Source organism: Octopus sinensis, linkage group LG4 (genome assembly GCF_006345805.1).
Source record: "Octopus sinensis linkage group LG4, ASM634580v1, whole genome shotgun sequence".
In the NCBI taxonomy this organism is placed as follows: domain Eukaryota; kingdom Metazoa; phylum Mollusca; class Cephalopoda; order Octopoda; family Octopodidae; genus Octopus; species Octopus sinensis.
Window position 1 is genome coordinate 81,571,676 of NC_043000.1, and position 25,516 is coordinate 81,597,191.

Sequence of the window (25,516 nt, forward strand, 5' to 3'; positions counted from 1 at the left end):
GCAAGCATGATCCAAGGGAGCAGGCCTCCTCTGAGAATGCACTCATAGGCTGAAAGGAGAAAACAGGGAGAAGGAACTAGCCTTGGTGATCAAAGTGATTGTGGTTTTGTGGGGATTTTTACATGTAACCTTCAAAAGTCTCCATCTTTTGAGGAATAATTCATTGTTAAAGCATATTGTTACTGTCACTTCTCTTTTAACAGGCTCCTTCTATAATCCCACCTTGTAACGTTATGGATTATCCTTAATGTTTTTGTGAAACTTTAGTACTTAGAAAAAGAATAGCTATTATTCCTGTTGCTGTCATCATCATCATCTTCATCATTTAACGTCCATTATTCATGCTGGCATGGGTTGGACGGTTTCACCAAACTCCAGTATGATTTGGTATGGTTTCTATGGCTGGATGCCCTTCTTAACACCAACCACTTCGAAAGTGTAATGGATGCTTTTCCATGCCACTAGCATGGGTGCCAGCTGCATGACATTGGTATCGGCCACAACTACAATTTATCTTGGCTTGACAGGTCTTCTCAAGCACAGCATATCACCAAGGGTCTCAGCCATTTCTCATCACTTCCATGAGACCCAACGCTCAAATGGTGCTTTTTATGTGCCACCAGAACAAGTGCTTGTTACATGACACCAGCATCAGCCACAACTATAATTTCATTCAGTATGATGGGTCTTCTCAAGCATGGCATTCCGCCAAAGGTCTCGTTCAATAGTTATTGCCTCTGTGAGGCCCAACATTTGAAGATTATGCTTCATGAACTCATCTCATGTCTTCCTGGGTCTACCTTTACCACAGGTTCCTTCCACAGTTAGGGATCGGCACTTCTTTACACGGCTGTCTTCATCCATATATATCACATGACCATACCAGTGCAGTTGTCTCTCTTGCACACCACACCTGATGCCCCTTATATCCAACTTTTCTTTCAAGATGTTTACACTTTGCCATACATGAACACTGACATTACATATCCAGTGAAGCCTACGCATGTCTTCAGTGGTCACAGCCCATGTTTCACTGCTGTGTAGCATAGCTGTTCATGTACAGGCATCTTACACTCTGCCTTTGACTCTGAGAGAGAGGCCCTTTGTTGCCAACAGAGGTAGGAGCTCTGTGAACTTTGCCCTGCCTATTCTTATTCTCACAGCTATGCTCTCAGAGCATCAACCTCTGCTACTGACTTGGTCACCTAAATAACGGAAGCTATCAACTACCTCTAGCTTACTCCATTGGCAGTCGATAGAGTCTATTTTCTGTAAATTTCTAGTGTTTCAGTTCTATATTTAAGAGATGAGGAATTATATACATTATTTACATTATTTACATTTGATGGATATTTGTTCTCATCTTGTTTGTTGTTAACACGTTTCAGCTGATATACCCTCCAGCCTTCATCATGTGTCTTGGGAAAATTTCATCGAAAAATACCTTAGGAATGAGAACCCAAGTTCGAAATTTCCCCAAGATGCCTGATGAAGGCTGGAGGGTATATCAGACAAGATGAGGACAAGTATCTGTCAAATGTAAATGATGTAAATAATTTATAGTGTTTATTGTACCTGTGTACCTTCCACACACAAAAACTATTTTCTCAGTTAATCTTCCTCTGATATTACTGCACTTCTTATGTGTCCATAGCATGCATTGGGTACATCTACAGATCGAGCAGGGCCATCAACCTGAAGGGATTCATGATTTGTCTGCCTTCCTACTTACTAAGACTTTGGGTTTTGCTAGGTTAACTATAAGGTTTTTGCTAGGTTAACTACAAAGCCCTTCAATTCTAGAACTTGCTTCCACACCTGAAATTTCTTCTCCAGTTCTGGTAAGGATTCAGCTATAAGAACAAGGTCATCAGGGGCAGCCTACTTAAATTCCTCTGTTATTGCCTGGAGGACTATGATAAACAAGAGCAGAATGTTGTGTTCTTGAGCAAAACACTCCATTTCATGTTCCTCTGCGATCATTTCGATATCTGACACACTTGTGCACCTATACAGGCAATGTCAATTTGATGGAGGCAGTGAGCTAATGTGTAGCACATACATTTGATCATTATAAACAAATCAGCTGTGCAGGTTGTTCAGCAAACATTGTACACTCATATGTTGTATTCAATGGGAGACTCCATCATTATCATCATCATCATCATCATCATTATTATCATTAGTTTTGCTGTTTGTTTCAAGAACTCTTAATCATGGGTTTACATGACTGCAGTTGATCTGTAGCTTACAAACAAACAACTAAAGGAATAACATATAGGTTAATGTAGTTTAAGATACACTGCTTCCAGATAAAAAATAGGCTGGTCATGATTGGAACACCTTTGAACATAGGTCTGTTAGATCAGGGCTAACCTGGGGCTAAACATAGCAACATTGAAGGACTCATTAAAAAAAGAAGTCTTAAATACTGTATAAAATCTGAATGTAATCAGAATGTTCTCATCTTGAAACACTTTTCATTATATATCATTGTAATTCCTAAAATGCTGGATCAGGGCTGACCTTGGGTTAAACAACCACAAGAATCACCAGTGTCATCTTTGTCTTCTTTTGCAGTATTCCGGCAGGGGGATGAAGGTAAATCATGGTACATTATACTGAAAGGTTCTGTCAATGTTTCCATATATGGTAAGGTAAGATTGTACAAGTTCACTTCTTACTTCTGTTGGTTAATCTCTGGATATGTGTATATGTGTGCATTTACATTTGTGTATTTATATCTATGTATATATTTATGTGTTTGCATGCATTTGTATGTTTGTGTGCATGTATATATGTTTGAGTGAGTATGAGTCCATATTTTTGTATGTTTGTGTATTTGCATGTGTGAGTATTTGTATTTGAATGTTTGTGAATATGTATGTGTGTATGTGTGCTTATATCTGTGTGTATGTATGATATATGTTTTATATATATATATATTTGTGTGCTTGATGTGTGTTTCTGCTAGTTGTATGTGTATGTGTAAATGTACAGATGTATGTTGGTATTGTATCTGTGTGTTTGTGTATATCAAAGTATATTATCAAGTATGAATATATGCATTTGTGTATATATATGTGTGTGTAAGTATATGTGTTTTTGCTTCTGTGTATGTATACGTATTTTTCTGTATTAGAGCTTATAAAAAATCTCTGATAAATTTCATTTTCAAGAAAATATTGTTTTCAGATTTTGTGATAAATAATATATTATAGAAAAATACAAATATAAATTTCATTTTGAGATATTTTCGGTAAACTGAATTATTAAAATGTAAATTCTTCTTTGATTTAATTAAATTTCATTGAGAAATTAAATGTGGAGACTGTTTTAATTTTGTTCATCAAAACAGAGTGGTTACTCACATGTTATTCACTGTCACAGACATTTCCTATATTTACGCAAACAGCCTGCTTTAGAACATGAAGAAATAAGTTGTTAAGCCCTGAATGACTTCTCCCAAGAGATAGGGCATTCTAGTATAACTGCTATATAGTTTGAGGAATGTCTAGGATTATATTGTCTAAACTTCCCTTTCATTTCTTTTTAAAATAGACAGGGTGTAATTTGAAAGAGATTTAGTTGTTTTTTCTGGAGGGTTGAGCAATGATATAGAAGCTCCTTTATGGGCTTATAACATACGTGGTGTTTCTGTAAAGCAACAAGTAAGTAATGCTAGTAGAATTGGACTGAATACACTCCATAAAGATGGTTTGGTCTCCAACTAACTGAATTGGATTCAACACACTTCATTAAGATGGATTGATTCAACCTAGTTTACTGGTCTCAACCAATTTCAATTGGACAAAACTCACCACATAAAGAGGGTTGAACTCAATTTAGTTGAAGTACTCTAAATTCATTACAAGAATATTGTTTGGCCCCACTCCACCAAGCTAAATAGCTTTCAACACACTACATGTGGACTTCATCAAACTAAATAAGCCTCAACACACTATATGAACATACATGGACTCCACTAGAGTGAATTAGACTTGACACAGTATATAACAATAGAGGTCATTCCACTAAAGGCATGCAACACTGGGCTCAGGAGCCTCAGGATCCAGTTCTGATCTATCTGTGCTCTGGCTTGCTATCAATAAATAAATATTATAGAGTATGGTGCAGTGATTTGCCTGGAGTCCTATAATGCTGCTAAAATGGCCTTGGATAAAGTAACTTAAGCCAGCAGAATTATGAGGGTTAGCTGAAAAGTTCATAAGCTGACTATGAAGGAGTTGATGTTAGAATTGTAAATTCTTTCAGGCATTCTTTTCAACTCTTCTTATTTTGAAAATCAACAAAATTTGGTATTGTGGTGTTATCAAGTACCTGCAGAAAAAGGGTTTAACCCTCAAGGACATTCATGTTGACATGGTTGCTACATTAAGGGATGATGCTCCAGCTTTATCAACAATGCAAAAGTGGATAGCTGAATTTAGTAGAGGAAGGGAGAGTCTTGAAGATGACCCAACATCTGGATGTCCTTCAACTGCAGGCGATTGACTATAAATCAAATAGCCAATGTTGCTAGCATATTTGATGAGAGAGTTGAGAATATTCTGCACAATGAACTTGGCATGATGAAGGTTTCTTCAGTAGAAACACCCCTCCTCACCTGCTTCAAACAAAGCAGAGGCTGTTTCATCTACAGGGAAAATGATGACCTTCTTATTAATAATAGTGTTGTTTATTTCCAGGTAATCTAGGTAAATTGACTGTTTAAAGAAGTCTTCAAAAGTAACTAGCAGCTACTTCTCTTGAAAATCAACAAAATTTGGTATTGTGATGTTATCAAGTACCTGCAGAAAACGGGTTTAACCCCTAAGGACATTCAAGGGATGATGCAAATGTTATTTTTTTATTGACTCTCTTCATAAGAGCCGCACCATCAATAGAGATTATGCCAACTTACTGTGGTAGCTATGAAAGGCTATCAAGACCAAATGCCCCGAAAAACTGATGAAAGGGACCTTGTTTCATCAGGACAATGCTCCAGTATGCAAATCCTTGTTTTCAATGCTGTGCATGACTGTGGCTTTGAGCTGGTCGATCACCCTCCCTATTCTCCTGATTTGGCCCCATCTGACTATCGTTTGTTCCCCAACATACAAAAACACTTGATGATGACATCCTTTCTGCTATTGATGAATTTTTTGACCAATAGGATGAAAGCTTCTTCACCAATGGGATCCAGGTATTGCAACACTGATGGAAGAAGTCTGTGGACCACAAGGGGGATTATGTTGAAAATTAAAGCTCATTTGCTAAGAGTATCTTGGTCAGCTTATGAACTTTTCAGCACCAGTGCTCAACTGATACTTATTTTAATGACTCCAAAATAATGAAAGGTAAAGTCGACCTTGGTCAAATCTGAACTCAGAACAACATCACCACCAGCGACAATAATAATAATAATGCTTTCTACCATAGGTACAAGGCCTGAAATTTTGGAGAAGAGGGCTGATCAATTACATCATCCTCACTGCTCAACTGGTATTTATTTTACTGACTCCAGGAGTATGAAAGGCAAAATGACCCTCAGCACAATTTGAACTCAAAACATAAAGGTGGATGAAATGTTGCTGAACATTTTGTCCAACATGCTAACAATTCTGCCAGATCATTCTTGGTTTCAAAATTTGGCACGAGGCCAGCAAATTCAGGGAAAGGAGTAAGTTGATTACATCCACCTCAGTGCTCAACTGGTACTTATTTTATTGATCCTGAAAGGATGAAAGGCAAAGTCACCCCTGGCAGCATTTGAACTCAGAACATAAAATCAGAAAAAATGCCACAAGGCCTTATTTTTCTGACATGGTAATTTTGTCATTTTGCTGCCTTAATAATAATAATAATAATAATAATAATAATAATATAATAATAATAATAATAATAATAACCCTTTCTACTATAGGCACTAGGCCTGAGGTTTGAGGGAAGGGGATAGTTAATCATATCTATCCCAATGCTTAACTGGTACGTATTTCATTGACCCTGAAGGGATGAAAGGCTAAGTCAATCTCAGTGGAATTTGAACTTAGAACATAAAGAGCTGAACGAAATTCCACTGGGTATTTTGTCCTGTGTGGTAAAAATTCTGCCAGCTCACTGCCTTAATAATGATAATAATGATTTCAAATTTTGGCACAAGGTCAGCAATTTCAGGGAAGGGATAAATCAATTACATTGACCTCAGTTTTCAACTGTACTTATTTTATTAACCCAAAGAGGATGAGAGGCAAAGTCAACCTTGGTGGAGTTTGAACCCAGAATGTAAAGACAGATGAAATGCCCTGCATGCTAATGATTGTATCAGTTCACCATCTTGATAACAATAATGATAGTAGTAGTAGTAGTAGTAGTAGTAGTAGTAGTAGTAGTAGTAGTAGTAGTAGTAGTAGTAGTAGTAGTAGTAAAAATAATAACAATAATATATGGCTGGGGAGAGAGGACATTTTTTGTCATCAGTTGAAATATTTTCAATGAAAATTCCAAAGTTATATGAAAGTATCCTGTTAATGTTTTGTGTTCCTCTTTGTTTTATTTCAGGGAACAGTGTGCCAGTTACAGGAAGGTGATGACTTTGGGAAGCTGGCTTTAGTTAATGATGCTCCTAGGTAAGATATATGTATATAATTATTAATATGACCATGATCATATCCTCAGCAGCCATTCTCATCATCATCATCATCATTTTGTCATCATTATGTTTGTGGATACCACCACTACCATAATTAATATCAGCTTCTTCAACTACCCACTTCATTATCATCACCTTCACCAACAGCATCATCATCATCATCACCATCATCTTATTATTCCTATAATTGCAGACAATCACCACCACCACCATCATCATCATTAATATCAAGTACCACAATAACTCCCCACTTCAGCAACAGCAGCAGCAACTACACCATCTTCATCATCATTACCATTGTCATCATCAACACCTTTGTCATCGTCATCATCTTCATCACCATCATCATCAAGACTATCATCATCATCGCCATTATCAAGATCACCATTGTCATCAGCATCATCATCATAATCAGTACCCTGCATGCCATCACTATCATTGTCAACATAATCATCATCATCCTCATAATTACTTTCCCATGCATGCTGTCTCTCACTGATACCATGGTAGGTCATCACCACAAACTTACACAAAATTATTGTTTATATTGTTTTATTGCGTGATGTAACCTAGTGGCTTGGGTATTAGACGGACAAGTGAAAGGCCACGGTTGGATTTCTGGTCAAGATGCCATTTCATGTAGGTGGTCAACTCCATGATGAACTAGTATCTCATTTAGAGGGCAGTCTTGTACTTTCAGTCATTTACACACTTGAATAAAAATTCAGTTTTTTTACATGATAGTAGTATAAGACATATTGTTACAAAATCATATCTGTTAATGGTTATATTTAAAACTTTTTTCACTGTATTCATTTCTTTTTGCATTTCTTATTTCTGCTGTAAAAATGAAGCTGTGTTCCCTAATTTGTGCTTTGTTATATATATATATGCATGTATGTATGTATCCATACAACATATGGATGAGGACAGCTGTGTAAAGAAGTGCTGATCTCTAACTGTGGAGGAGGTAGACCGAGGAAGACATGGGACGAGGTGGCAAAGCATGATCTTCAAATGCTGGACCTCACAGAGACAGTGATTAGTGACTGAGACCTTTGGCGATATGCCATACTTGAGAAAACCCATCAAGCCAAGTGAAATTGTAGTCATGACCAATGCCAGTGTTACTGGCACCCTTGTCAGTGGCATGTAAAATCACCTTTGGAGCGTTGAGCCTCATGGAGACAATGTGGCCAATGCTGGTGTCACATAACTAGCACCCATGCCAGTGGCACATAAAAAGCACCTTTTGAGCATTGGGCTTCATGGAAGGAATGACAAATGACTGAGACCTTTGGCAATATGCTGTGTTTGAGCAGAAGACCCATCAAGCCAAGTGAAATCATAGTCGTGGCAGATTACATTCTCAGAGTGGTTGGCTTTTAGAAGGGCATCCAGCCATAGAAACCATGCCAAATCAGACTGGAGTCTAGTGCAGCCCTTCAGCTAACCAGCCCTGGTCAAACCGTCCAACCCATGCCAGCATGGACAACAGATATTAACTGATGATGATGATGACAATACAGCCATCCATTCATTCAGTTACTCATTCATTCTGTAACATATGTCTATTAATTCCATTATCTGTTTTGTTTCTCCTTTCCACATGCTTACACTAAAAACCATTAAACTCAACCTTACACAATAATTCTGTGTATGTGTGTGGGCAAGGTGTAGCCAAAAAGTATCCAACCTTTGGCCCAAAAAGTAATATTCTTTTCTACTCTAGGCACAAGGCCTGAAATTTTGGGGGGAGGTAGCCAGTTGATTAGATTGACCCCAGTACACAACTAGTACTTAATTTATCGATCCCAAAAGGATGAGAGGCAAAGTCAACCCCCAGCAGAATTTGAACTCAGAACATAAAGACAGACAAAATACCGCTAAGCACTTCACCCAGCATGCTAAGGTTCTGCAAGCTCACAAACTTACCAGTTTGATTGAGTCTCCTTCAAAGTATTCACCTTGAGAGTCTACACACTTCTGCTAGCATTCCTGTCACTGCTGGTAACATTTCTGGAAACCACTTTTGGGGATGCTGTAGAGCTGTGCCGTCAAATTTTCCTTCATGTCTTCTGTTGATTCAAATCTTCTTCCTTTGAGTGTTTTCTTGAGCTTTGGAAATAGCTAAAAGTCACACAGAGCCAAGTCTAGGCCATAGGTGTCTTTTTGCTTGATGAGAAATGCTTGGACGACATGGGCAGAATGAGAAGGGTGTGTTGTCATGGTAGAGTTGCCAGTTCTTAGCTGCCCACAGGTCAGGTTGTTTTCACTACACAGCTTCACAAAGGCAATGAAGAACCCCAAGGTAATATTCTTTGTTAATTGTCTGACCTTGTGGTGCATATTCATGGCTTACTGTCCACTGCAGTGCGGCCATCTATGAACTGGTTGCATCACTTCTTTATTTGTGTTTTTTCCCATAACATCATCTCCAAAAACCTTTTGAATCTTCTCAATAGTTGGGGCTTGCCTATCACTGAGTTCTTGGCAGAATTTGATGCAGTATTTTTGCCCAATGCACTTAGTCATCTTTACTCCAAAAGAAAAATTGCACAGCACACTCTTCACGTTTGTACTCAATGCATCACTGCAGGTGAATGGTGCAACCTACAGACACAAAAATGTTTACGCATGCTCAGGAAGGATACAACCACCTAATACGCATACAGATTTTGCTCACGCATTATTATTTTGAGCCCAAAAAATCATGGTTGGTTACCTTTTGACAATACCTATTTCTTTATTACCCACAAGGGGCTAAACATAGAGGGGACAAACAAGGACAGACATAGGTATTAAGTCGATTACATCGACCCCAGTGCGTAACTGGTACTTAATTTATCGACCCCGAAAGGATGAAAGGTAAAGTCGACCTCGGCGGAATTTGAACTCAGAACGTAACGGCAGACGAAATACCGCTAAGCATTTAGCCCGGCGTGCTAACGTTTCTGCCAGCTCACCGCCTTTCACCCCTGGCAGCATTTGAACTCAGAACATAAAATCAGAAAAAATGCCACAAGGCCTTATTTTTCTGACATGGTAATTTTGTCATTTTGCTGCCTTAATAATAATAATAATAATAATAATAATAATAATAATAATAATAACCCTTTCTACTATAGGCACTAGGCCTGAGGTTTGAGGGAAGGGGATAGTTAATCATATCTACCCCAATGCTTAACTGGTACGTATTTCATTGACCCTGACAATACCTATTTCCTTACTACCCACAAGGGGCTAAACACAGAGAGGACAAACAAGGACAGACAAAGGGATTAAGTCGATTACATCGACCCCAATGCGTAACTGGTACTTAATTTATCAACCCCGAAAGGATGAAAGGCAAAGTCGACCTTGGCAGAATTTGAACTCAGAACGTAATGGCAGACGAAATACAGCTGTGCATTTCGCCTGGCATGCTAACGATTCTGCCAGCTCGCCGTCAATACCTTTTGACAATACCTTGTATGTATGTATGTAAATAAAGTTTTGGTCAGCTAAGACATTGTCTGGCTGCAGTCTGATGATGGCTTAGCTGGCTGAAACTTCGAAGTCACTGTCAATAATATTCTTGTTTAAGAATCCTGAATTTATACTCTACAAAAGATAGAGTAACCCTTCAGATTAAAGTAAAATTATATTCATTATAACTGAACATAATAACAAACATGACAACTTGCCCAAGATGTCATGCAGTAAAACTGAACCTGGAAATATGTGGTTGGGAAGCAAACTTCTTACCACACAACCACACATATGCCTATAATGTTAATATTATAGGAATAGAAGGTTAAAGTCACATGATCTGGTGGTGTTGGCACTGGAGGTGGCAGGGATTTATCTCACTGTTAGCAATGTAAACAAGAGGGCATTTTGCACCAAAAAGCCAACGTGAAAGTTTTTCTCTTGGTAACTGCCACAGTATAGTTTGTTCTAATATAGTTGCTTCCACATTTAATTGAGGATACATATTACCTCTCTGTATTAATACTGCCTCTGTCACTCGTATATTTGTTAATACTATACTATAGAGTTTTATAACTGATAATACTAGTCATTAACTAACATTCATATACTATATGCTTTTGCAATGTACGTTACTAATTACCCACTGCCACTGTACTATATATTCTATAATACACAACACTAACAACAATTCCTATACTTTGATATTCCAGGTCTGCCACGATATTCCTGTGTGAAGATAACTGTCATTTTCTACGGGTTGATAAAGATGACTTTAACAGAATTCTTCGAGTATGTATAACTTGATTATCTCTAACTCTTGCTTCCTTATTACACACATGCACACACACACACACACATTATAAAAATCTGCCCAACTGTGTCTCAAAGGCAAGAAACTATTAGTAGCTTTTACAGTGTACAGTAAATAATATTTATCTCTCATTAGCTGGCATACTTTTTTGTAGAGCCTACCTTAACAGAACTATAAACTATATATATATACAGAGAGAGAGCCATATCTATTACATAAAATCCGTTCTGTCTGTCTGTGTGTCTTCTAGGATCTCAGGCATCCTCCATCCGATTGCACTCAAATTTGATATGTAGATACCGACAGTATCAGGGTGTGTATAAGTCTTCAAAAAATTACAAAAATCGATTCCAGGTGAGAATGCGCTCGATAAAGCTGTGGGAACGTGCATTTTTATGCACAAGTACATCAGCTGTTGTGATCAATACTACGCATGCACGAGAAAAATGCACGTGCATTTTGTGCAAAAAAAGCTGGCTGGCTTGAAATAATGCCACAAAATGCAGTATATTTAAGAGACCTGAAAAGTAAGATGCAAAAGAAATATTTTCTTCAAACTTGGCATGAAGGAAGGAAATACTATTTGGTTTCTCAAGAAATTTCTTTTTGCTTTAACTTCGTTTAGCAAAACCAAAAATTTTATTGAAATAAAGGCATGCTTAATTATTTTTTAATGAAATGTAAATACTGATATGATTCAGCACCATCCATTGGACAGGGGCGTTTTGCTCTTATATATATATATAAGGAAAAGAATCTGAAAATGCAGGAGTCTTATGAAAATATTTATTAACTTAACCAGTTTCACTTATTTAAAAAGATTTCCAAAAGTAAAATGTGAGGCTTTGTGTATCCTCTGTGGTGTCAAAAATTAGTTTACAAGAATGTATTCAAATCAAGTGATAGGGTTTTGACAATGATAAGAAAAGTTTTGAGGCTTTGTGTATCCTCTGTGATGAGTCAAGAAATAGTTTACATAAAAACATTCAGATCAGGCAATAATTTTTTGTTATAATGATAAGAAGATCAAAATTAGTTTTCATGAATATATCCTGATCAAGTGATAGAGTCGTTGACAAGTAGATAAAATATGTAACAGACCATTTAAAGTTCTCGGATCTGGCTTCTAAGGGTCTTGCATCTGGCTGGAGTTTGGCAATTATAAATAGAATTTCAATACTTCTGTATAAAATGTGTGTTTCTATGTATGTGTGCCTGTGTGTGCATGTGTGTGTATGTGTGTGTGCATGTATAAGTGTGTGTTGTGGTTGTCAGGGTTGTGTGTATGTACGTGTGTATGCATGTGTGTGTGTGTATGTTATATTTATCAGGGTGATGTGTGTCTATGTGTGTGTTATATTTTGTCAGGGTGCTGTGTGTGCATGTGTGTGTGTATGTGTATGCTATGTTTGTTGGGATGATGTGCATGTGTGTGTGTGTGTGTGTTCATCTATGTGTGTGTATGAGTGTGTGTTATGTTTATTAGGACGTATGTGTATGTATCTGTGTGTGTACACGTATATGTGTATGTGCGTGTGTTGCATTGGTCAGAGCGGTGTCTGTGTGTTATAAAAGATTTATCTAGTGAATGTGAAATGTAAGAAGAAAATTAATGCTTAAATTATATCTAAAAGACCACAATAAACAATTTAATTTAGATTGGTTGATTCTCTCAATTTCGATACCTTATGATAAAGGCAAGGAATTCTGTCTTCCCTGTAATTCTGAACTATTTTTTATTCTTTTTTCTAAAAATCCCCTTGTAAACACAGTTATAGAGTATGCATACTGATGTAAACATTGGCAGAAACACACCTTCAGTTCATATAAGTGATATCTATCATTATATATAATCTAAACATTAATTTTCTTCTTACATTTCACATTCTTACATTTCACATTCACTAGATATATCTTTTTCCAAGACTATTGGGTTTTATTTAATATACATATCATTATATACTTCTCATTTATTTGGTTTTTTCTTTCCTTTACCCCTCCTCTTTCTATAGGCTACCTTTGACGTTATATCCTCTAGCGTTTTTTTTTAAACATAACTTAATAGCATTTAGTTAATCACTATATATATATCCATCATTTTCTGTTAAAATGTCTTATTGACGAGTTTCATTTCTTCATTTCCCTGAAGAGAAGATTACATTGTTTTACACCATTTTATTCCTTTGGAATAATACTAGTGATATCTTCGAAACATGTGTCGGAAGTAAAAGAATTTGAATAACACCTTTGTTTAACTCCATTTATATATATATATATATATATATATATATATATATATATTATATATATATATAATATATATATATATATATATATAGTCATTTATGTATTGTATTTAATGTATATATGCCGTTGACACACTCTATGGACTTAGTATAGTTTGTCTACCAAATCCACCCTCATGACATCAATCACCCCAAAGACTTCCCCCAGAATTTTACTTCTTTCTCTCTCTCTCTCTCTCTCTCTCTCTCTCCTCTCTCTCTCTCTCTCTCTCTCTCTCTCTCTCTCTCTCACACACAGAGTGGCAACACATAAAACTTTCGGCTCTTGAGTCTCTCTGTTCTTCTGCTAGATATTGATAAAAATATACATATACACATATTTTGAGTTCTATTCGTCCTGTTCGCATTACCATACCTATGTATATATGTATATATATATATATATATATATATATATATAAAGCATAATGTTGTTTGTCTTCTGTTCCCAGGATGTTGAAGCTAACACAGTCCGCTTAAATGAACATGGTCAAGATGTGTTGGTGTTGGAGAAAATGCCAACTAACATACAGGCACAAGATGGATCAATACAGTCACACTATAAGTAAGTAGTGATGATGATGGTGGTGGTGGTGGTGGTGATAAGTAGTGGAAGGGGGATTGTTGTGATGTGGTGGGGATCAGTGTGGTAGTAGTAGTGGTGGTAGTAGTTGTGGTGTGATTTCTGTATGTGGAAGTGGTCATTATAAAAAGGAAGAACAAGATGTGAATAAAAAATGGCTTGATCACAATTGGTTCAACTCTGGCCAAAAGCTGACCTGTCTGCAACCATCCAGCCTGCTAGAAATAGCAACCAAATCTCCATGTAATCCATTGATGATATGATGGTCACAGCTAGAAGACCTTTGATCATTGGCCAAAAGTTAAACAACAACAATAATACAAAACATATAATAAAATCACATGGCATTTCCTTTTATTTCAGATATTCTGTCATGGCTGGAACACCCGAAAAAATATTGGAACATCTACTGGAAACTCGAATGGAGAAAACAGATTCGTATGGTTTGTATCATTGATATAGGGTTTATTTTTACTGTTGTCTTACTGGTATATTGTTTATATTGAGTAGATAGACAGACACACAGTTTTATATAGATATATAAATACTCTACAAATACATACTTTAATTTTTTGTCTCACCTACTACAGCTTTTTCTCCCCTGTTTACCCCATTTTTTTGCTTCCACACATCCCTCTCACCTTTATCACATTCACTTTCCCCGTCACCTTCAGCCAACCACCTGTACCCAATACCATTCAAACACCCATCTCTATACTCATTTCTTTACACAGATACTCTCCTTTATACACTGACAACTCCCTTCTTTACTCCTTCCCATAGAACTGCATTCCTATCTGATCCCTAACTATTTCCTTCTTTTTTCCCCCATTTCCCTTCTTTCCTACCCCAACAATCCCACAATATATAAAACATTTTTAATTCCTATTCCAGTTTTGTTATGCAATAACTCTGCAAATAATATTTCCACAATTCTCAATTTTAATATGTACTTTGAACTAACATACAGCAGCAACTAAGACTTCATACTGGATTGTAATAATGGAATAAGCTGATGTACTTCAAGAGAAAACACCTGGGATTTAGCATAACTACCTTCACAATGTGTGTGTGTGTGTGTGCATGTGTGTATTTATATCATAATGCAAAGTTCTTGAAATACATACAGTTATGTATTACACATAGTGCAAGCCATTATCAATCATAATATATGTTAGTGGACAGATACGTTTATTATATCAGAAAATAAAATCCTGTATACATGCACACACACATGGCTTATATGAAGTATAGAATTGTGTGTGTGTGTGTGTGTGTGTGTAACAAGGAAGCAAAAGTAAGAGACAGTCAAGTTGTACTCAAAGAATTCTGTAGGGCAATACTTGAGTAGAATTAATTTTTTATGTAATAAACGTGTGTGTGTGTGTATTTGTTTAAATGCACAAATATACATATATGTACTTGCTTCTTGACATAAAGCCAAAATATAATAGACAACAACACTCAAGGTAGGTGTGATCAGTATATGTAACTTTTAGAAATGTTTGTTTCCACCGACTGCATATTCAATACCACCTGTGTGGACTTCTATATCATCTAAAGCAGTAGCTCCCAAAGTAGATGATACTGTCCCTCTGGTGGGGGCATGGAAAGATCCAGGGGGGGGGCTTTGAAGAAAAGTGAGGTGATAATGTGGTGGTTAAAAGAGGGCAATGATGTAAAAACAAAATAATAGGTTGATTAGATTTAGTTTTATTTGTGAAATACAGTTGTTTTGAATTTGATGCATGAAGTAGTCTATGTTTATGGTGGTGAGTTGAAGTGGGACGCCAGAAATACGGACTGAGTGCCAAGGGAATCGCTGATCTAAAATATCAGTTGTTTCAAACGAAATACAATTTCAAAAGAAATTATATAGTTCATGGTTTTATATAAACTTCCAATCATCTTACTACTTTCAAAGAAACTGTGGAAATTCCACAGGGGCTGCTAATTAATATTAATTTATTAATATATTCTGTGTAGATTTTGATGATTATTTAACATTTGATATTATAATTGATTTGATTCTATATGTTTGTTTTTGTTTTGTTTTTTCAGACCACTTCTTGGAAAGCTTCCTACTTACTCATGTGATATTCATGCCAACCAAAAAGCTATGCCCAGCTCTCAGAATGCAATATCCTTTATTACTCATCAGTTGACACATACACATACACGTGCACACACTCACTCACTCACACACACACACACACACACACACACACACACACACACACAAATGCACAGATACACACACATCATTGATTTAAGTCTGCCTTCCATGCTGGCATGGGTTGACTGGATCATTGTTGGTCATCTAGATGGCTCAGACCATATCTAGCTTGTAAGTTTTTCTTTTGGTTTAAATAAGTACTAGTCTTACAAAGAATAAGTCCTAAAGTCGACTTCTTTGACTAAAAACCCTTCAAGGCAGTGCTCCAGCATGGCCACAGTCAAATGACTGAAACAAGTGAAAAAATATAAGAATATTACACACACACATGCACACAAATGTATAAGCTCTATTAATATAACATACTTAATGTATGTGTGTAGTTGAAATTGCCAGAAGCTTCTAGGGGAAAAATCCTTTCATTGGCATATTATGCTTAAAAAACAAAATATTGTCCCTGAAGTAGCTTTGAAAGCAACAGAAACATGCTTCACTGTTGTGATATATCAATGTCACATACTCATGTCATTTCCAAAATGAAATTGTATCAGTTAGTCTGAAGTATTTATAGATAATGTATAATGTATTCATTGGTTTGCAAAGGCACACCAGAAGCAAAGCAAATTCAAACAGGTCCCATTGCATAATTTGAATTTATTCTATTTATGCAGCACCTTTGCAAATTAGTGTATATTTCAGGTGAGCTGATTTAATTTCATTTTGGAAGTGATCACAAGTGTGTTATATTGATAAGCTACAACAATGGCAAAATAGTGCAAGTTACAAGTGAAGCATTTTATTGACCCTGGAGGGAAGGAAATCAAAGTTGAACCCCAAGCAGGAAGATATATTGCAAAGCATTTATTCCAGTATTCTAATGATTTTGCTTGTTCATTACTTTTACCAGTTTATCAGTAATAATAATAATAATAAGAAGAAGAAGAAGAAGAAGAAGAAGAAGAAGAAGAAGAAGAAGAAGAAGAAGAAGAAGAAGAAGAAGAAGAAGAGCAACAACAACAACAACAATAACAATAATTAATAATAATAATAATAATATAATAATAATATAATAATAATAATAATAATAATAATAAATAGCTTGATGCAATACCTGGCAGTGGCTCTCATAGCTTCTGATCTTAACTGGTTGGAAGTGTTATCATGTACATGTTTTGTCTTGGTGTGAAAAATGGGCTACAACAACTATTCTGCTCAATACCACAGATTTGCTTGTCAGTTGCTTGACCTGAACCAGTTGAACATGTCCTTCAGTGGCTTGTGATGTGTGCATCTCTAATAATGAGCAGAAGTAGTGGGAGAGCATCATAGCCATGTGTTGAGAGGAATTCTTTGGGGTTTGAATAATTCACCCCTGGAAACATGGGTGTTTTGTTCATCATCCTTCAACAACCCTTATTCAGGAATCTTTTGGGCAGAAGGAGTTACTCAGTCTGAAGAAAATTCTAACTGGGCTCCACCTGCAAGGCCATGTGCTGTTTATCTTGATATGAAATCACTATGTTGCATACATATGGTTGTGATGCATGTGCCAAGTGTACCCTTATCAGAAAGGTAGTCATGAATTGTATATTGGGCTTCTTATATTTGTACTCCAGCATCACTTTAATGGCATGCACTACTCTCTCATCCAATAATATTAATAATAATAATAATAATAATAATAATAATAATAATAATAATAATAATAATAATAATAATAATAATAAACAATAAAAATCAAAGAATTGTATGAAATAATAATGGGCTGAAGAAATAATGTGTTTTTCCTTAAGTAATGTTACCTATGAAGCAACAGCTGGTGCCAAACACGAGAGCCACGACATCACAGTCAGCCATAAATGCCGCGTTATCCAGTTTGTGCAAGAATGGCAGAGTATATCAGGAGATGAGTTTCTGGAGGATAACACTATCAGTGCCTTTCTTAAAGTAAGTATTTCTCTCAATTATTTTCTTCTTCTTCCTTCTTCTTCCTTTCTCTATCTCTTTTCCTCACTTTTACTTTGTTTTTCCTTCTTCTCTTTCTCTTTGTCTTTACCCTTCCTCCATTTTTGTTCCTTCTCTTTGCTTTCTTTGTTCTACTTCCTTCTCTTCTTTTTCCTCTTTCTTTTTACTTTTCTGTCTGTTTCTTCCTTCTCTTTATGTTTGTCTTTCTTCCTTTTCTTTTTACCTTACACACACACACACACACACACACTAAAACATCTATGATAAGTATAATTATGAAACCTGCACAATGTGGACATGGATGTCTTCAGAAAAGAACTGGACATTCTCTTCTTCATGATACTGGACGAACCAACAGCCCAGCATGAGATACAAATGAAGCCAGCAATATCAAACTCCTTCAGGCACTAAATGGGCCTGGGCCAACAACCAAGGGAAAAGGCCATACAGGAAGGGATGAAATGAAATCCCACCACCCCTGAAGAAATCAGTGAAAGAAGAATCATATTCACAAGTTCAAAATCACAGTGGTGTTCCAGTATGACTGAAACAAATAAGGGAATATATTTATATATACAGGGTTGGCCAAAAGTCACCTGACAGTAAATCAAAACCCATTGAATTCCAAGATTAAAACAAAAAATTATTCTATGTGAGACTTCACTATTAAATAGACAAATATTGAAAAACAAATGTTGATTTTAACTCACAGCATTCATAATTTGATTGAGAAAATAAAATTGAATATTTAGTATTTATGGAATTTTGATTTACTATCAGGTGAATTTGGCCAACTTTGTATGCGTGCATATATATATATATATATATATATATATAACGGGAAGGTTTACAAAAATAAACAAAAGACGAAGGCAGGTGGAGTACAAACAAACAATTGTATTATTATGGCGCTCAGGAATAGAAATAGAACAAGTCTTTTACGTTTCGAGCCTACGCTCTTCGACAAAAAGATACAGAGAAAAAAAAACAAGGAGAGAAAAAAAAATGAGCACACACACACACACACACATATATATATATATATATATATATATAGAGAGAGAGAGAGAGAGAGAGAGAGAGAGAGAGAGAGAAAGAGAGAGAGAGGCATGTCTGGCTAGCTGGTAAGAAGCTTACTTCCCAACATCATGGTTCCAGGTTCAGTCCCACAGTGTGGCACCTTAGGCAAGTGTCTTCCACTATAGCCTCAGGTCAATCAAAGATTTGTGGGTGGATTTAGTAGACAGAAACTGTATATATATATATATTTGTGTGTGTGTCTTTGTGCCTGTGATTGTCCTCCAATCACTGCTTGACAACTTGTGTTGGTGTGTTTACATTCCCATAACTTCGCAGTTCAGCAAAAGTGACCAATAGAATAAGTACTAGGTTTACAAAGACTAAGTCCTGGGGTTGATTTGTTCAACTAAATCCCTTTGAGGTGGTGCTCCAGCATGACCACAGTCATATGACTGAAACAAGTAAAAGAAAAAGAGAATAAAAGAAATATACCATTACATATATATTTACATATATGTATTTATATATATCTGACAATACAAATGCTGTCTGCCTTTTCTCTCTCTCTTTTCTCTCTCTCTTTCTCTCTAAATGTAACTGCCTCTCCAATCCATCTCTTTCTATCTGCCTTTCTGTAACCACGCTACCAGAACATCACCCCCTGCCAAATATTGTATCCTAAATATATCTCTTTCTCTTTACCGTTCCCTCCCCACCTTACAGTATGCCATTAACACTTCTCTCGCCCTCTTTTTTCTCACCATCTCTTTCTGTCACTCTTTGCCTCTCCCTTGAACTAACTACATGATGCATTTGGCCTTATTATACCTCTTTCTCTACTTGTTCCTCACTTCTTTCTTCTCTACTCACACTCTTCCCCCCCCTCTCTCTCTCTCTTTTACTCCATCTCCACCTCTCTTACTAACTAAAGTATAACAAGCATACAAACAAGCAGATTATTATCATTTTGCTAACCTGGTTAGCAGCTATTTTATCTTGATGTTTGGTAACAACAAATTTCCTCAAATCTCAAGAAACTTTCTTGGGATTTTCATAGAATATAGGATGGTACTTTTCTGCAGGTCAGCAAAGCAAGCTTCAATTCCAATGTCTTTCAGCCTTTTAGATAACATTTTGGGTGTTGTGCCAAATACACCATTTACTAAAGGAATAACTGTTGTCTTGGTCTTCCACTATCTCTTCAGTTCTCTGTTTAAATCCTGATATTTCTCAATTTTCCAATTTCTTTTATATCAACTCTGCTATCATAAGGAATTGCAAAATCTATGATCATATATTGTTTGTTTATTTTGTCCTCTATAATCAATTCTGATCTTCTTGCTTCAGTATTTATGGCAAAGTCCCACAAGGTCTTGTAATTCTCATTTTCTATCACAGCATGAAGTCAAATTTGCTTTTCATCCTTTCAGAGTGATAAATTAAGTACCAGTTGAGTACTGGGGAGGCCAATGCAATCAACTATGCCCCTCCCCAAAATTTCAGACCTTGTGCCTCTAGTAGAAAAAATTATCATTATAAAAAGGCAGTGAGCTGGCAGAATCATTAGCCTGCCAAGCAAAACGCTTAATAGTATTTCATCTGTCTTCACGTTCTGAGTTCAAATTCTGCCATGGTCGACTTTGCCTTTCATCCTTTCAGGATCAATAAAATAAGTACCCATTGAGCACAGGAATCAATGTAATCAACTTACCAACTCTCCTGGAATTGGTGGCCTTGTACCAAAATTTGAAACCATTTTTATTAAAAGCATCAAGTTGACAGAATTGTTAGCATGCCAGACAAAATGTTTCATGGCATTTTGTCTTTTTTTACATTCTGAGTCCAAATTCTGCTGAGTTTAATTTTGCCTTTGATCCTTTTGGGACCAATGAAATAATTACCAGTTGATCACTGGGGTCAAGGAAATCAACTAGATCCTTCTCTGCGAAATTTCAGGTTTTGTGCCTATGATAGAAAGGATTATTATTGTTAATTATAAAGCTGTTATTGGAATATTTAAGATATGATAAATGAGAAATTTGAGTCACACATTAAGTAAACCAGCAATCACTATGCAACACCACCCCCTCAATAACCACCACTACCATTACAGCAACTATCACCAGAACTATCAAATCATATATCACTACTCCCACTTCCACTGGCATCGACCCAAACCACCCCACAACCACAACCACAGCCATGCCATATAACACAACCATCACCTTCACACTCATACTACACCATTGTATCACTATACAAACCATCATGCCTGTCAGCCATCAAATCACCGTGCTTCTAACCACACCACCACAACTATCACCACTACTACCACTGCCATCAACACCACTACCACTTCTCATAGATTTTCCTCAATTTCCTTTTTCATGTTTCAATAATACATGTACAATTATCATACAAATATTTATTTATTATAATTATAATTATATTTATTATAATTAGCACTTTTATATTTCTTTTTAATTTCAATAATTTTTTTTGTTTGTTAATTTTTACTTTGTCCTGACTGGCTCAATTAAAATTAATAAAATAATAAATGCTTTCCACTCCACTCCTCTCTTCTCTTTTAATTAATATAATTTTATTTTTATTCTACTTTTTAATTTTTTCTCTACTTTTAAGTTATTTATTTACATTTTGTTGGCATTTTTTCATTTTTTCCTTTCATTTCGTTTTTGGTATTTTTTCATTTTTATCATTTTTGCTTTCCTCATTTTATTGCTACCAAATGGACTCTACCACCCTATGACACCTATTGACAGGTAGATGAACTATATCATTCAATAGTACTTGCTTAGAACTAGGTGAGCTGCATCAGTCTGTGGTGCTTACAACCAAATGAGTTGTACTACCTTGTGGTGCCTATTTATGATTTAGTGAACTACCATATGGTGTCTACTGTTGAAGAAGAGTAGAACAACAATGACGTAGAGATTGTCATATGCTATGAAGGCCAATCACAAAATGTTGAGCCTTACAAAGGAGATGACAGAGGACCGAGATATGTGGCATATTGCTGTACTCAAGAAGACTTACCCACTACAACAGAATTGAGATCCAAAAACTAAGATGCCATATAAAAAGCATTGGTGTGGGTACTGGTGCCAGGTAAAAATCACTAGTGCTGATGGCACATAAAAAGCACTGATGATGATGCCATGTGAAAAGCACCCAGTACACTCTGTAAAGTAGTTGACATTAGGAAGGCATCTTGCTGTAGAAACCAAGCCAAAACAGACTATGGAATCTGGTGCAGCCCCTGGCCTTGCCAGTTCTTTTCAAGCCATCCAACCCATGCCAGTATGGAAAATGGATGTTAAATGTTGATGGTGGTGGTTATGGTGGTGGTGGCGGCAGCAGTGGAGGAGGAGGAAGACGACGACGATGACAACACATTGAGCTGCTTACTCAGTTGTCTTCTCCAGGAAGGCTTGAAACACACAATTTCTCCACAGAAAAAGTTTAGCATCATCCTCAGTGATTTATGTGAACTTTTGCATGTCAGCATGGATTGAACAGTTTTTCTAAGGCAGTGCCATATGGCTGGATGCCTTTCCAAGCCATTTAGCACTCTTAGTCACTCTTTATATGTGACATTCCAGGAAGTGGTACACCTATTCCAAAACTGAATTACACTCAGTTATTCACTCCTAGAAGATTTCTCACACTGAAAATCTTAAACTTTGCATTTACTTGAGGAAGGTAACAGAAAATAAATCCTTACTTATGATAGTTGGGTACCTAAGCTACTTATGTTACTTAGTTACACCCAGATGTATCTAGTAGCACTTAGCTAGACTATAACACCTGTGGTACTAACTCTGAAAGATTATGTTACACTCATTGTACCTGTAACAATGAGATACAGCCTGTGGTATTTATTAAAAACTCAGTGGGCTATACCACTTTGTGGTACCAAATTACTGCCAGGTAAATTATATCACTTTTTTATATCCAGTCACTGATAGGTGAACTGGTAGCAAACTAGCAGAATTGTTAGCACACCAGGCAAAAAGCTTAGCAGCATTTTGTCCATCTTTACATTTTGAGTTCAAATTCTACTGAAGTCAACTTTGCCTTCTTTTCCTTTCCAGGTCGATAAAATAAGTACCAGTTGAGCACTGGGTGGAGTCTATGTAATCAACTTATTCCTCCCATGAAATTTCTGGCCTTGTGCCAAAAATTGAAGCCATTATTATTATTATTATTATTATTATTATTATTATTATTATCATTATCATTTTTTATCACAGCCTCTGGGTCATGTTCAGACCACTTTGTTGTTTAGAGTAAAGATTATTTGCCAACGTAATATGGCAGTCCAGGGGCTAAATTACAGCAACATTTGTCCTAAACCAGGACTGCCATATTATGTTGGCAAATAATCTTTACTTCAAAGTACTGTTGCTGAATATCTCTCGTTGTGAGATATACAAATAGTAATTTCCACTTTGTTGCTGCTTTGAAGCCACACACTTGACTAACATCCCAATCCACTTTTTTTGTCTACAGTCATGTCTACACTTATATTTCTTTTGTGTTAGTATACTGCACTCACTCAAAATGTGATTGATACTCTCCTCTCCTTTCCAGCAGATTCAACATTTACAGTCTGATTGAGCTTTGTCAACCATTGCTTTGGTCAAATTTGTTTCAATGGCTTGTTCCTTAGCAGCTATAATTAAAGTTTCTGTTTCTCATTTCAAGTTCCTGTCTGTCAACCAAAGCCAGCAGACTTCACTTTCAACATTTTTGGATATATTTTGCATGTATTGGCCGTGCAGTTCCATTTCTTTCCATTTGTTTATTTTGTTGTTCTTTCTTTTCTCTTTGATTTCAAGTTTCAGTCACTATTTTGTATTTCTAGCTGCTAAATGTATTCTTTCTATATTCTGTACAATATAATTTTTCTACCGCAGTATCACAGTACCAGCAATGTGTCCTGCATTTAGTAATCCTTTACCGCCTTCCCTTCTTGGCAAGTAAAATTGATCAGTGTTACTTTTAGGATGGAATGCATTATGCATTGTTAACAGTTTTCTGGTTCTTCTATCTCAGTTCTGCAGTTCTATCTTTGTCTATTTCAGAAATGGGAAGAGTATCTCAATACGGCATTGTTTTGAGCACCTTCTTAATTCTCCTCTTGTACTCTTTAGTGAAATTCTCTTATATTTCTCTTTCTGTTATCTTGTCATCTTGCAGTACCCCAAGGTATTTGTACTCTTCATTATTCCACAGCAATCAAACAATATTGTCTTGTGGTAATTTTATGTCACCAGACTTTAAGTTCTGGTCTCTCTTCATAGTTAATACTTCACACTTATCTACCCCAAATTGCATCCCAGTGCCTCCACTGAGTATTCTCGCTGTTTAGAGAATCCAGGTCTGTCTGTAAATATCTTAAGATCATCCATATAAAGTAGGTATACATGAAATAGTAGTTAACCATCACTATATTTCATTCAGTAGTTTTGCTTTGTTATGCCCTTCCCAGATAAAGGAACAATGTCCATCTTGTCCATCTTCCTTTAAGAAGTCTCTGAGCTTAATGTTGCAAATAAATGAAAACACCATATCTCATTAGTTGCCACAGTAAGAAGTATTGACTCAAGGTATTATCTCCTGACCAGCTGCCTAGTATGAATGCTTACCACAAAATGGACTCCATTAAAGGTACTCAAGAACTAGGTAGTGCAGTTAAATAGGGTGAACTCTATTAAAAGTACCCAAGAACCATGTGACATTAAATTGGGTGGACTCTACACAAGGTGTCCATGTGCCAGATGGTGGTATTAAGCTGAGAGACTGATTAAATCTGCTCTCCAACAGATACATTCCATCTGATGATTTTCCTTCCACACAGTTTCTCCCTGTCCTAGTTCACTCTCTAGGTTGTGTGGTTAAAAAGCTTGCCTCTCAACCATATGGTCTCAGAGTTTAGTCTCACTGTGAAGCATATTGGGCAAGTGTCTTCTGCTTTAGTCCCAGGCAATCAAAGCTCTGTAAATAGATTTGGTAGATGGAAACTGAAAGAAGCCCATATATGTGTGTGTGTGTGTGTGTGTGTGTGTGAGAGAGAGTGTGTGTGTGTGCATGCGTGTGTGGTGTGCATGCGTGTGTGTGTGTGTGTTTATAAATATATGCTTGTTGTGTGTATCCCTATCTTGGTATCGCATGATGGTTGTAAATAAGCGTCCCCCTCATACAAGAGATTTTTTTCGTTTCTAGTCTTCTATGTTTTTCATATTCTGACTATGGGGAAATTTTACTTTACTTAGAAATAGGTGAAGGTTGGCAGCAGGAAGGGCATCCAGCTGTAAAAAAAATTGCCTCAACAACAAATTGATGATTATGTTCTTATTTCACAAGTGCTGTGCTGTGGGATTTTTATCAGCCATCTCATGATTGTGAAACAATCTTTTTAACTACACCTAATTGTTAATTAGAACATGAAATATTAAATGTGTGAATGTCTGAGAATAGTTGTCTAAAGACAACTGTAATTTGTCAAACTAATGAATATCACCAT

The 25,516-nt window shown here is 36.3% G+C and overlaps 1 protein-coding gene across 1 annotated transcript in view; it reads left to right on the forward strand.

Annotated features, from left to right (window-relative positions):
* LOC115210368 (rap guanine nucleotide exchange factor 4) overlaps window positions 1-25,516 on the forward strand; it is an 853,913-nt gene that overhangs the window by 790,537 nt on the left and 37,860 nt on the right. Inside the window, exons 11-17 of the mRNA XM_036502201.1 lie at window positions 2,581-2,657; window positions 6,562-6,629; window positions 10,837-10,915; window positions 13,675-13,787; window positions 14,169-14,248; window positions 15,867-15,945; window positions 17,784-17,928. Coding sequence (XP_036358094.1) covers window positions 2,581-2,657; window positions 6,562-6,629; window positions 10,837-10,915; window positions 13,675-13,787; window positions 14,169-14,248; window positions 15,867-15,945; window positions 17,784-17,928 — 641 coding nt within the window. The remainder of the gene's footprint in view (window positions 1-2,580; window positions 2,658-6,561; window positions 6,630-10,836; window positions 10,916-13,674; window positions 13,788-14,168; window positions 14,249-15,866; window positions 15,946-17,783; window positions 17,929-25,516) is intronic.